The sequence below is a fragment of the Asterias rubens genome, chromosome 12 (genome assembly GCF_902459465.1).
Source record: "Asterias rubens chromosome 12, eAstRub1.3, whole genome shotgun sequence".
In the NCBI taxonomy this organism is placed as follows: domain Eukaryota; kingdom Metazoa; phylum Echinodermata; class Asteroidea; order Forcipulatida; family Asteriidae; genus Asterias; species Asterias rubens.
In genome coordinates this window covers 5,841,155-5,855,801 of record NC_047073.1, presented here as the reverse complement: position 1 = coordinate 5,855,801, position 14,647 = coordinate 5,841,155, and the positions used below count along the sequence as shown (strand labels likewise).

Sequence of the window (14,647 nt, the reverse complement as noted above, 5' to 3'; positions counted from 1 at the left end):
TATCTTACAAATACGTAGATCCGTGGAGGAAGGTGGTCAAACTTAGCATAAAATAAGGCAAGGTGTGTTACAAAGTTTCAGAGACCATCTATCGTTGCGGTAACCGCTGCTTAAATTAATAGGATTCGAACTGCGTGAGACACTTATAGAATTGCAAAGGTCGTGGGTTCGAATAAAACTATTCTAAGTATTCAGAGGAAAGACGTGATGTAGGTTTTGCGGGTTTTTTCCACTTTAAAAATGGCGAGGATGGTCAAAACATTATGATAGTCATTTTACTATCGGCCAATATAAAGTAATTTATTGGTCCTAATAAAGTTTACAACGACAAGCTTACTGTCACTGAACTGTATCAAAAACAGCTGTATTAACCCAACATTATTTAAATCACAGTAACTAAAATACACTGGACACAAGCTGTTGGTAATTACTCATGTGTTAATAGCATAAAAGTCTATACTTGGGATAACGAACAATGGAGAGCTGTAGATAGTGTAACCAACTGACTTGGAAGTACCCAGTCAATTGCAAGATTACGTGGTTATTTTAATTCATTGTACAACGCATTCCTTTCGTTATACTCGTCCAACTCCCTGAGTAACTTCTATTTAAAAAGAATACTTGCAGATCGCTGAGGCGTTAAGGTCTTAACTCAAATCATTCCTGCACAAGAAGCAACAGCGGCAAGACATGTTTTTAGTCCTTCGTTTTCTTTCTGTTATTTTGGTTCCCGTTTTTGTTCCGTCAACGAATCTAATGATGCATAGCTCCATGCCACAGCCCGATGAAAAAAATCCACTAGCGTCATTCCAAGTTCCAGTAAGTTGCAAATTACTATTCAATATGTACAACTTGTTGAGCGTGCGGACTTTTTTCAAATATCAGACCGTTTGTGAAAGACAGCCATTTCTGATTTGGCGGTAAATTTAGTAATGTGTTAAAATGAACTCATGTGCCCATTTGATTCAGTTTTGGATGATAACGCCAAGAACGAACCATTCAGCCACTACAGAACTGCAGTAGGGCCTACTATATAAAATGCAGTATTATTTAATAATGACATGCAGTATTATTTAATAATGAAATGCAGTATTATTTAATGATGAAATGCAGTATTATTTAATAACGGTAACGTTACTTAGTGTACAGCTGATTGATATCTCCCAAAGTCTAACCCCTGGCGATAGAGAAACCCAGACAATGAGTTCAGTTATATGCATCATTACAGGCGTGTTAGTTTGCCCGTACAAGTATTTATAAAGAGACCACTTTGAAGTGTTTTGGATGGTTTTTAGAGAGTTGTTTTCCAATGGTAGAATGTAAAAAATAAAGCACAGTTTCAGACCCTGATTTTTATTGTTGTGTTGCCTGCCACTTGATCACAATGGTATACAACATTGTGAGAAACGGCTCCCTGTGAGTTACGTATTTTGTGAGAACGAGGTAACTTCTCATTAAATAAAAAACCTCACCTGGAGCCTTTTTTTATGCATCATTTGCAAGCGTACAGCGTAATACAACAATAGTGTTTAATTTCTTTTCTCTTGCAACTAATGTTGGACAAGATTTGACAAGGGACCCTGGACACTCTAAAATATATTGTCCTTTCACACGAGGTGCATTTTGTAAAATCTTACAACCATGCTACAATTTAGCAAGGGACCCTTGCTAAATTGCCCTCGTGTGAAAGGAGCTTTCGATGACCAATTGAGCCCAAATTTTCACAGGTTTGTTTTTTATGCTTATGTTGAAATACACAATAATAAAGTGCCTTTAATTTCTTTTAATCAATTTAAGTTTGAGGGAGGGGAAGTTCGGGTGGGAAGCAACTTACCACTGCAGCGTACAATCCGGTATTTGGGTCTTTCAGCACGGTTGCAATGGCAGCGTTTGGCATGTCAAGGGTAGCTATTTTACGCACTTGCCATGCTTGGCAGACAGTAGCCAAGGCTAGGCCAACCACCAAAATTAGCCGGTATGTTTCCATGTTTACTGGCAATACAGGAACCGTCTTAAAGGGGTTCTTGTTCAAGAAGAAATACTTAAAAATTGTGTCCACAAAATAGGTGTTGAGGCTTATATACCAGTAACGAACGGATTAAAATGTATATTTATACTGAATTTATAACAATTGGTCTAATCTCTAAAGATATAATAAGTTTCTAAGCTTTTAAGTTCCTGTGGGAATGTACAATGTGTTACTATGGTATTATGTCATTTATTATTCTTATACTCCAAAGTTGCAACCTAAAGATCATGATAACAGAAATGATAAATACTAAATAACATGATTGTTTTACACCCAATAAATTCTGGACTGGTCTGTGTTTACAAAAAAGAAAATAATTACTGGGTAAAAGTAGAGCGATAGATTTTTGTTACGGTTATCCCAATTTTTATGATAAAACAAAAGAGCTGGAAGGGGATTTTCTTATCCCCGAACTAGTGTCACAAGAAATTGACAGTTCGTGTGAGCAGACCTATTTATCAACATTATTTCCAGGTCGGAAACAAACATGATCACTTCAGACGGAAGGGAAGGTCTACCAGAACGCTACTTTGAACCTACACTTTTTACGTCTGTTAACACAGCAAATATTTCACAAGTGGTGAAAACTTTTTTTTTTTTTTTTTTTTCAAAGCAACTTTTCACTATACAGAAAGGCCTTTGAGTAATAGTAGGGGTTTATTCTTGTGTTTCTGAATCAAATAGCATTAGTATACCTTTGTTTATGGATACATTGTTCAGGCTTGTGAGCTACAGTAATTAAGTTCAGTATGAGGTGTCCCTGGTTTTAATACCATATTATAAACAATGATCATAATAAAAAAACGATTGTACTTCCACTAAAAAGTTCAATATTCTCTGTTAATTAAATTCAAGTGGGAGTGAGGTTCTTTTTAAAGGCACTGGACACTATTGGTAATAACTCAAAATAATTATTAGCATAAAACCGTATTTTGGTAACGAGTAATGGGGAGCTGTTGATAGTATAAAACACCGTGAGAAATGACTCCCTCTGAAGTAACATAGTTTTCGAGAAAGAAGTAATTTTCTATGAATTTGTTTTCGAGACCTCAGATTTAGAATTTGAGGTCTCGAAATCAAGCATCTGAAAGCACACAACTTCGTGTGACAAGGGTTATTTTTCTTTCATTGTTATCTCGCAACTTCGACGACCGATTCATCAGCTCAACCTGTGAAGGTTTGTTATTTTATATGTTGAGATACACCAAGAGAGAAGACTGGTCTTTGACAATTACCAATAGTTTCCACTGTCTTTAAACTGTGTTGATCACGCAATGGATCCGTCAAACTAGTATATATTGTATAACCACGTTTTATGATTATTATTGTTTGCTTTTTGTTCATTTATGAGATATCGCCCATACTCACAAGGCCGGTCGGCCACTTCGAGGTGAGGGATACACTAAACTGATATCGGTTATCAACCCAATTCAAACTGTCACCAAGAAGGCACGTTGCCACCTACTCCTGTGCTTCGGGGTTACACCCTTCGCAGACCACAAGGACAAGGCGAGGGTATACCATCTAACATTTAAAAATGATGATGATTCATGCGATATTAAGAGAGTTGCCAATAGGTCGTGGCTTCAAATCGCGCTATCATACAAGTTAGGACCCGAGAACAGAAACAAAGTCCGCTCTTTGAAACACCATGTGGACCTACACACGTCCACACAGTGTTTACGAATATTATTAATCGTAAGTGTACTTAACAATATATGATAAAGGACCCTATCAGAAGTTTTTTCTTTGTTCAACTTGGACCCCACAAAGGAATTCTATAAAAAAAAAGGAATCATTAAACATGACGACACAAACCGGATCCGATATAAGGTTGTCATTAGTGTTTTTTTTTCAGGAATCATGACTCGCACTCGGACTGAAGGGCTGGAGTTATGTAGCAGCAGTTGTTACAAATTCCATCACCTCTTTCCAGGTGTTCGGTTTTTGTAGATTAAATCGACCTTTTATTGATGCAGCAGTACGTGTGCCATTCACAAGTGTATTTACAAAGGCCCCCTCTCGGGTTAAAAATTAACCACTGTATTAATATTGACATTACTGCGGGCGGGTTTGTGACCTGGATGTCTAAATTTTCGTCACGGGGTTGGTCACGGATATTATGACGTCACCACCTTGATGAAGTTGGAGTTAGAATGGGCGGTATTTTTTGCAGTAAAGCTAGTATAGTTAGCATTACGCGGGGCTTAGGAAAGGATTATTTTTCGCGCGCTGTGAGCAAACAATTTTGAACGTCAAAGGATTATTTGGACTTAAGTCAAATCTTGAGTCTTTGAATTATTAAGTTGAAGATTGTCGCTTGGAAGGGGATGGAAAGTAACGGGAAAGTTCAGAATTTCACTTTAAGTGTTGATGATGATGACCGTGGGAGTCTCAAGGGTCATGAAGGAGCCTCTCGCCGGGCTTGGTTCAGCTCTGAGAACGTGTTGCTCTGCCTGCTGATCCTATCTGTCATATTGGGCTTCGTTATCGGCTACGTCTTGAGTGTCACGGTGAAGTTCACGCAGGAGCAGATTGACTACATCAGCTTCCCCGGGACACTCTTCATGAGTATGCTGAAGATGATGATCATCCCACTGATTGTCTCCAGTCTCGTGGCGAGCCTGGCATCCTTAGATTCTACCATGACCGGAAAGCTAGGTTACCGTGCGGTTATCTACTACATGGCTACTACCATCATCGCTGTGGTTCTTGGCATTGTCTTGGTTCTCATCATCCAACCTGGAGGTGGCTCAGAAGATGTTGTTGATTCAGAGAAGAAGGAAGATGATGTTAACATCGTCTACGCCGTCTTGGACCTCATTCTGTAAGTTTAAATGTAGAGACAATCTTGTTTAATTCGATGTTAGAAATAGGGGATGGTGTTAATGGTTAACATCATCTACGTTATCTTGGACCTCATCCTGCAAGTTTGAATGTAGTTGTGAATTTTTGTTTTAGTTATTACTGACAATGAAGAGTTCAACAACATAGGGGTCTAACATCTGAAGACAAATCACACATTTTCTTTGAACGTTGAGATGCTTACTGAGGCACTGGACACTATTGGTAATTACTCAAAATAGTTGTTAGAATAAATAGTTACTCTAGCAATAGAGAGCTTTTGATACTATAACGCATTGTGAGAAACGGCTCCCTCTGAAGTAACGTAGTTTTTGAGAAAGAGGTAATTTCTCACTCAAATAATTATTATAAGACTTCAAACACGAAGCCTTTCTAGGCATCTGAAAGCACAAAAATGGGTGTAGTAAGGATGTTTTTTCTTTCCTTATTCTCTTGCAACTTCGTTGATGAATTGAGTCAAAATTTTCGCAGATTCGTTATTTTATGCATATTATGTGGGGATACACCAAGTAAGAATACTGGTTTTGACAACAAAGGTGTCCAGTGCCTTACAATGGCTTTGGTTCTGGCTATCTGTGTGGCTAGACCTTTGTATTCGCACATATGCTCAAAACCTAGAAGCTCATGCAAGCTTTCTTCTCCGTGATGCAAGCAACTTTAGCCAAAGTCACAACACGTTGATAGGCAACAGTACAACTAGACCTGATTGCATTTGTGCACAAATGCAGAGCTGTTTCGTCAACAACATTTTCAAATTTCTCATCTGAAATTGACATTTTAATAAACAAAGCAGTTATGACCAATCCTGGCTACTTAAAAAAATAATTTAGATTATACCATGTACAGTTAGCAATTAATTAGTTAAAGGTGCAACAAATGAAAACAATCATAAGAAATCATGTGATGGCGGCATTATAACGTCATATCATAATTCACAAGAACTTGCCAATGTCTAACAACCTACCAAGTTTCAACAAAGTCGCATTATTACTTCGGGAGTTATACGACTTCAAAAAGTGCACCTTTAAGGCCGCGTCACGTGACCCCCGATAACGTCATTGATCTGAAACTTCACACCAATGATGCCTGCCTGCTGACAGTAAAGGTGTATGTAAAATTTGAAGTGATTACACTAAACTTCACCACACACATCTTCAAAAAGTCCGTTTTAAGGAGTTTTCAACTTGCCGCTAGTGGGCGCTGTTGCGTTTAGTTATGTCATCGATATTTGTTTTGAACTGCCCACCCTTGCTAGACACTATCATCGTTAAACCAACTTCATAACTTTTGCACATTTGAATTAGAGGGCACTTCCGGTTTCGACTGGAAGTAGAGGTCATGTGAGGTCACGCACACAAAATAAAATTAAGACCTAATTTATCCCTACCCAATTCCGCAAACAAAAACCTGCGGTTTCATTGCAATTGCTCTTTAGGAACCATGCAAAAACATGCGAGTACTGAATAATCCTGAAACAACCAAATAAAAAACCCAACAAAAACAATAGCTGTTTCGCTGCGCTGCGCTACGAAACAGCTACTAACTAAAAAGGGTGAGTACCATAACAGTAGCCCCACAACAATAAACTACACACTATTTATCATAGTTTACACAGTATGCTAACAGTACAATACAAGTAGGTTTCGTATCGCAGGCGGGCTATGGACTATACAAACAACGGAGTAAACAAAAATATCTGATAATATCACTCACATCCTTGTATCTTTGCCCTTTTCCAGACACTTTTATCTTACACCTTGGTCATTGTTTAACAAAATGAAACAAACAAAAAAACATTTAGAGTTTGAATAGTCAACCGGACCATAAGCTGTCAATACGGATGTGAGCGTAACTTTACCAATACATCATTTTTGTTCTTCTTCATTCAAACACTGATAAAAATAATGTTGTTCTTGAAATAGGAAAAAACAAATAATTATTTCAAGAACAACATTCTAGTGTCCATCCCTAAACAAATTGTTTATAAAGTTTTTATGCATCTTGTGCTATTCATCAGACTCTGTGCTCACAAGTATTTTTTGCTCTGTTGAGTAACGCAGTAATACCCCTTAAAAAAAATGAGATTTTTTTTTTCAGTGTCTTTTTACAAATAACAGTTTATATGGTCCATGTGAAACTTTGTAGAAAGTGTTTCTTATTTTTCTGTAGTAGATTACACCAAACTCTTCCTCACTAGGGCTAATCTTAGGACTGTGGATGAGTTAAGTTCCGTAACCACAGATGTAGGACGAGTTATCATCATATAACTCGAGATAGTCAACCCTAGCGTTTCGTGAAATCGGCTGCTGCTCTTATAAAACAAAATTCTGGTGTAGTAAACATTTACAGCTACAGCTTTGCATTCTTCTTGAGCTTACCCTAATTTTTAACTTGTAAAATAGTACAACTTGAAGGTTCAAAGTGTTAATCGGTGCATTTTACTACGCACACTGACACACCCTCCACCGATTTATGGATTTCTCGTCGCAGCACCAAAACACTCTGCAAACAGAACTGTGTTTTATGGCGTACATATAATATCAATAAAAACTGTTTTGAATTGAACCAGTGTTTACTGTATATACCCTCTCATTTCTGGGTAATATTATAGCAAATTAACCATGGGGTATAGGCCTATTTGTTTAACAATGTAACATGGGGGTATAAGGGTAGTTGGATAATAACATAAAGACAATTATTTTGCCTAGATCCGGGTTTATTGGCTGGCGTAAATATTTGTTATCCACCTCCTTTAGGATTTTATTGTAGGCACGTGCATGTATGTGTACTTGATGTTGCAGTATACCAACAGCAGACTGACTCAAGTCCAATGTTTATTTCTCATCATGATTTGACCTCATAACATTATGGCTGCTCACATTCTCGTATCATCTTTAATAAAGCCCGACCAGCCCAACCAACATAAGAAATTGTTACCTTCTTTACATGGTGTCAGAAGTGGGATTTATTTCTTAACTCATCATGGCCACATTCCACTATCAGAAATAAACTTTAGACTTGAGTCAGTCTGTTAATGACATTCTGCTCCATTTGATATTCTGTCCTCCGTATATACAAGCAACGTAGCCGCAATATTCCCTTTTTTAATGATTTTGTTCCTATAGGGAGTGTGGCATTGCATGGTGAAGTATCAATATGTTGGTTTGCGACACCATGTGTGTGTCTACTTGCCAGGTAGAGTTTGTATTGTTTCCACCGTCTCCTTTTTCAACTAGGAATGAGGGGACATAGGTTGGCTCAGATATTTCTTCCCTGTCTTTCAGCTCTGTAGACCCCGGTTCTTATCCGGGACCGGAGCCTCGCATGGGTTGTGTTTGCACTCCCACATTTACCTGACAAGTCTGCTGCCACCTAGCGTTCCAAAGTCTCCAACTGTTTTACTTTTAGCCCATGTATCTTCCGGCCCACGGATCACAGTGCTATTTGCTTTGAGGGTCCCTAGGTTTCATTACCAAAACGATTTGTTAGCAATGGCGTTCACGTCCTCTGTCGTCAACATGACAGTCATGGTGCGATGTGCGTACACAATACAATGAGTACAGGTTCTCCCAATCTACTTATGCAATAATTGTTTTCATCTTATTTTACCCCATTGTCTATTCAAGGAATATGTTTCCATCCAATATCGTCGAGGCCTGCTTCAGAACGGTATGTGACGACGCTATACATCCTTCTTCTTGGTTCTATTATCATAGAGATGCAAGACATGTGGAAACCGAGGGTCCGCTGGTTCTACGTTTGATCACCAACTCCCCCCCCCTTTTTTTAAAAATTGAAATTTAAGTACCTTTATTGGTGACAGAACAGAGCTTGCAGTTTTTTTGGGGGGTTTAAATAGTCTAAATTGTTTATTTTGTTAACCGGCCGCCAGGACTTTTTTAGCACATAATAATGTGCAACATTATCCCTTCCTTTCATAGGGTTTACCTTATCTGCTAAAAGTGGTTGATTATTAGAGATCATTATTAAAGTTTATCGTTTGCTCATGTTAATTCCTCATCACAGTTCAAGACGTCCGTGGAGACAGAAGTTATACCCATCTTACCTTTGACCTCGGCTGACCTCCTTGGGCTGACCCTGATGTCCGGAATGACCATCAACCAAACTCTGTTTATGGTCGAGACAAGTCTTGTCAGCTCCCGGATGAAGACTATAGACTTCGCAGAACAACGATTAAACAACACGGAGGTAATGATCGACATCGAGGAGTTTCTTCGCCGCATGGAGCTCAGCCGAGACTCGATCACCGGTATCAGCTTGGCGTCAAGCCCGCCTCCTCCCGACAAAAGTGACCTGGACAAGGACATAGCGGACCTTGACCAGGTTCTTGAGGAGCTGACTTCTTTTACAGACGCCCTCAACGTTACCAGTATACACGAGAGCAATATGACTCAACTCCAGATGTACGTGGTCATCGCATTTGACGAAATGCACCAGGCACAGATGAGGATGCTGGACATCCTGATGGCCCTCGACACAAGTGACGTCACGGCGGCCATGTTGAAAGACATGGGCGTTTCTTTACAAGAGAACACGGCTGCTTTATCCGAAACTCTTTATATACTGGATGGACGCATGCGTGGAATTCAAATGAAGCACATGACTTCCATTCTGAATAAGTTTACGGCTCTTCTTGAGCACCATGATTCTCTAACTACCGCAGACCTGAACCGACAGGTAAGCACTTGTCAAAATGTGTTATTTTATATCTAGGGCCTAAACGTTATGATAAACACACTCTACATGAATACGAGAAACAAGATATCTAAACCTTTTTATCTGTCCATATTACCAGACCGGCAAGCTGACGGTATCAACCCTTAGCCTCTCAACAGCCGTGATGGACGACGTGGACTCACAACAGCATTTAGCCGTCGGGCACCTCACAAATAGCCTCACACGCCTCACAGTGAACACCATGTACCTCATGGATACCATGGGGATGGATACAGAGATGATGACAACCGTGAACACGCTCGTGAGTAACCTAACCACTGCTCTCGCTCAAGTATCAGCCACCGTACACTCGCCTAAGACGATGAGTGCCATTGACATAATGGACCTTAACACCTTGGTAGTGGAGATGACCTCGATGACATCTGACCTTGAGGTCATTCTTGAGGAGGCTACTAACTACCTCGTCCACCGTGAGTCGACAGGAGAGGTGAAGAAAACTTACAAGGGGACATACGTGTACCAGATGAACATTATGGGCCTGGTGGTTTTCAGTATCGTCTTTGGGATCGCGTTGGGGCGAATTGGTCGCACGGAGGAAGGGAAGATTTTGCTAGCCTTATTTACAGCCGTTAACACGATCATCATGAAGCTTGTACAGGCCCTTATGTGGTAAGATTTTGCCTTAATTCCTTGAAATTTCTAGGTGGGGGACATCAATTCGCACACGATAATTTCACACCATTTTGTTGGAAGCGCAAAATGAGTAAACACAGATATCCTTTACATTATGGTAGCTCACCAAGCACTAGACAGACTTTGAGAAGCGGTTCCCTCTGAAGTGACGTATTTTTTTTAGAAAGAGGTAGTTTTTCACTCAAGCCTATAAAGGCATCTGAAAGTACACACATTTTGCTGTGCAACAAGGGTGATTTTCGTTTCATCATTCCTTGCAGCTTCGATGACCAATTGAGTCCCAATTTTCACAGCTGATTTGCTATTTAATGCATGTAAGATACACCAAGTGAAAATACTGGTCTTTGAGAATTACCAGTGCCTTCTTAAAAAGCTGTTTATCACTCAAACTACAGGTACGCACCCGTTGGTATCCTGTTCCTGATCATCGGTAGTATGGCACAGGTTGAAGATTGGGTTACCACTTTAGCTCAGCTTGGTATGTACATGGTCACGGTGATAGCTGGTCTGGCCATCCACGGACTCCTACTCCTACCGGGGTTATACGTCATCTTCACCCGCAAGAATCCATTTAAGTACCTGGTGGGATGCTCCTATGCTTTGGTGACAGCTCTTGGAACATCTTCAAGGTATGGTATACAACGTGGCATGGAAGGGAAACAATTGGTAGAAATGTGATGTTCCTTCCGAGCTACCTCAGAAAAAAATAGACAGCATCTTCAAAGCTGAACGCACTTTAATATTTGCCATCAACGCATTGAAATGAAACAATTAGTCACCGTGGACACCTGGTCTCTGGATGCAAGACCTCCTATGTGTATAAAGTCCACAAAGTTTATTAGCATAAACAATCATTATTTACCAAGATAAGTCATACCTATTTACAATGAGTGTTCATGATTTTATAGCTGGCAATCTCACTCGCCTCCCTGAGTGCAACGGTGCTGGATGGAGCAGATTTGGACGAAGAAACTACATCCTCGCTAGCGCCCTCTTTTGACTCAATGCCCAGACCATAAACACTGCTCACCGTGTTCTCTTCTAGACCAATCAGTAAGGAAAATTTGTCCCTGGTGATTTGTTGACATTAATTTAAATCACAACTTCACTTCATCAATGCCCATGATTTCATACAGCTCGGCAACCCTGCCAGTCACAACCACTTGCTTAGAGGAAAGGAACGGCGTAGACAGTCGGGTGGTACGCTTCATGTTGCCGGTGGGGGCGACGATCAACATGGACGGTACTGCTCTTTACGAGGCAGTGGCGGCCATTTTCATCGCGCAGATTAACAACGTGTCACTGAATTTAGCCCAACTTATCACAGTCAGGTAAATATTTTTTAAGACGAAGCTTCTTCTGCTTTAAAGGCACTAGAAACTATGTTAAAGATAAATGTTTGCATCAATAGCCATATATCAAAACTTACTAGAAAATGAACAATGGAGAGATGTTGAAACTTTGTGATGAACGGCTCCCCCTGAAGTGCAAACGTGGTTTAGGGGGGAAGGGTAAATTCTTACTCAAGTACAGACGCGTAAACATCCACTGGGAAATCTTGTTGATCGTTTGTAATAAAAATAAAAAACACTTTTCCTTCGGTTTATTTTCTGCTTATACTTGAGCACAATACGTCACCAATTGGCAAGACTTCAGCTCTGAAGCCGTTTATATGCATCTGAAAGCACACAATAATGTGCAACAATGGTGTTTTTCCCATCTATCCTTTTGCAACTTCAATGACCTATTGAGTCAAAATGGTCACAGATTTGTTATTTTATGCATATGGATTGCTGGGATACACCAACGGATAAGTGCGAATACTGGCCTTTGACAACTACCAAACGTGTCCAGTGCCTTCAAACAAACAAAATAATGTTTCTCTGGGTAGTATTGAAAGCGTTCATTCTCCTATTTCTAACTGTCAATATTTCAAAACTTTTTGTATAGTTTTTAACATCTTCATTTGCATAACAATTCATCATAACAAGTAAATAGTGTGTCTCTGAGTAATTATTTAAAGCTTTCCTGTTCGTATTTCTAACAGTCAATATTGCATTGTTTAGTTTAACAGCTACATTTGCCAGCATTGGGGCTGCTGGTATCCCTCAAGCTGGACTGGTAACCATGGTGATCGTTCTGAGTGCTGTTGGCTTGCCAACTGATGACATCGCACTCATTCTTGCGGTAGACTTTATTCTGTAAGTATCAGGCAGAAGGTCTTTGTGAAAATGAGGAAATGAGCTACACATGAAAATGCAAACAAATTGGTATTTTCTAAAAATTTCTCCACAATCGAACAACACCCGTTACAGGCCGGCGCTCCAGAGACGTGCCGAACACAATTCTGAATTAAGTACATCAAGAGGTCGACGTCTGAAACAGTTAGGAGCGACTGGACGCGCTAGAATTCGAAAAATCGACTGTTGCAGTCGTTCGGAACGACTCTGGAACGCATTGGTTTCGAATGTCGATCTTGTCATGAGCCAATGTATTGTGTTATGTTAAAGGCAGTGGACACTATTGGTAATTACTCAAAATAAGTATTTGCATAAAACCTCACTTGGTAGCTAGTAATGGGGAGAGATTGGTAGTACCAAACATTGTGAGTATCGGCTTCCTCTGAAGTGACGTAGTTTTCGAGAAAGAAGTAAATTTCCACGAATTTGATTTCGAGACCTCAGATTTAGAATTTGAGGTCTCGAAATCAACCATCTGAAAGCACACCAGTTCGTGTGACAAGGGTATTTGTTCTTCCCTAGTTATCTCGCAACTCCGACGACGAATCGAGCTCAAATTTTCACATGTTTGTTATTTTTGGCATATTTTGAGATACAGCAAGTGAGAAGACTGGTCCTTGACAATTACCAATAGTGTCCAGTGTCTTTAAGTTCGCCTGTCCGAAACCAAGATATTTTTGGGTCGACCTAGAGTCGCTCCTAATCAATTTTGGTTTAGTACGACGCTAGAGCGCTCGTCTGAAAGCAGTGTTAGCTGAGTAGGCCTACTGATAAACATCAACTGATTATGAATATTGCTCTTGCTGTTTGTCCGTAGGGATCGTCTTCGAACCATGATCAACGTAGAGGGCGACTCAATCGGAGCAGGAATCGTTGCCCATCTGTCCAGGAAGGATCTCGCCTCTGAAGACAAACGAGAAAAGGATACATTGGTATTTGAGAACGGTCACGTCATATCTGAGAACGAGGTTGATGACGGCACTGGAACGACAAACGGAGCTTTTATCATGCCTATGGTGACCGATGATGAACATACCAAAATGTGAAGCTAATGCTTTATAATTAAATAACAGTATAAATCATACACATGGCTGCACAAAGAACCTGAGCGTTTGACAATAAAAGAGAAAGACAATCATAATGTAAAATAAAATTGAGGGGGAGTGGCAGGAGATTCTGTGTCTACCCCCCTTCGCTCGGCCCCAGCGGCCAGTCTATCCAGGACCGCTGGGATGGGCTCATCGCTTGAACATATTCTTGTTCAGGAAGTACGTCATGTATGCAGTGCATACAAACATGGTGCAGTGTGAGTGTGATGCATGATGGGACTGCGCATTATTCAACCAATGCGCGCGTGTGCATGGTACGTTTGCCAATCTCAGCGCCTTTGGTTAAAGCAAGGCGCTGGGGACGAAAGAATGTCCCCCCCCCCCCTGTCCTCCCATACGGCCAACTGTGTACAAACTACTCCTGATAGCACCCTCTTTTGAAACATCCTCCTTCAGATCGAATAAAACAATTCTGCCAGTAATGTATTTTGTATGATGGCTAATGTACTGTTATAAGAGAAAACAACATTGGAACACGATATATGGGGACCGTCTTTAAGGGAAAAGAACACTGAATGTATAGTTTATATTATCCTTGTAGATGAAATAAAATTTTTATACAGAAGACATATATATTGATGTATCTTTAACTGTAGGTAAACTATAATGGCATGGAAGGATTTGTCCCCAGCCAATTTCTAAGTACGCTATAGGCTACGTTAATAGCTGATGTAAATAGTAAAATAAATTGAGAAAGTATTATCACATACCTCAAATCCTACACATTAACACATTATTATTCTGGCTGCAGAGACCAACATTCGTTAAAGTTCTTTTATTTTTGTTTGTGTGTCATGTCACTATACGCTTTATCTTCAAGTACGCGCTAATCATCCAATCAGATTGGCAGAATGGAGTGGTGATAAAAACCTTTATATAACACCCAAGCCGATCCTTGCCATTTGATTGGAGGATTGTCCGTCACGTGATAGCAAATAAAAGTACCATTGCATGCTGAGTCACTCACCGTGCTTTTTCGTTCCATCCGAAAAGTACCATTGCACGCTGAGTAA

At 40.0% G+C, this 14,647-nt stretch overlaps 1 protein-coding gene across 3 annotated transcripts; it reads left to right on the top strand.

Moving 5' to 3' along the window:
- The first annotated feature begins 737 nt into the window (after positions 1 to 737).
- LOC117297995 (excitatory amino acid transporter 1-like) lies at positions 738 to 13,699 on the top strand. 3 transcript variants are annotated; one of them, XM_033781208.1, is made up of 8 exons: positions 738 to 819; positions 8,521 to 8,563; positions 8,921 to 9,592; positions 9,711 to 10,261; positions 10,681 to 10,914; positions 11,422 to 11,616; positions 12,352 to 12,486; positions 13,343 to 13,699. In XM_033781208.1, the coding sequence occupies exons 2-8, from the start codon at positions 8,525 to 8,527 to the stop codon at positions 13,569 to 13,571; spliced, it is 2,055 nt and encodes a 684-aa protein (XP_033637099.1). In that variant the 5' UTR covers positions 738 to 819; positions 8,521 to 8,524; the 3' UTR covers positions 13,572 to 13,699. The 3 variants fall into 3 exon arrangements, with proteins under 3 accessions (XP_033637099.1, XP_033637098.1, XP_033637097.1); XM_033781206.1 differs by lacking the exon at positions 738 to 819 and adding an exon at positions 4,076 to 4,856; XM_033781207.1 differs by lacking the exon at positions 8,521 to 8,563 and having other exon boundaries at positions 751 to 819.
- The last annotated feature ends 948 nt before the right edge of the window (positions 13,700 to 14,647 follow it).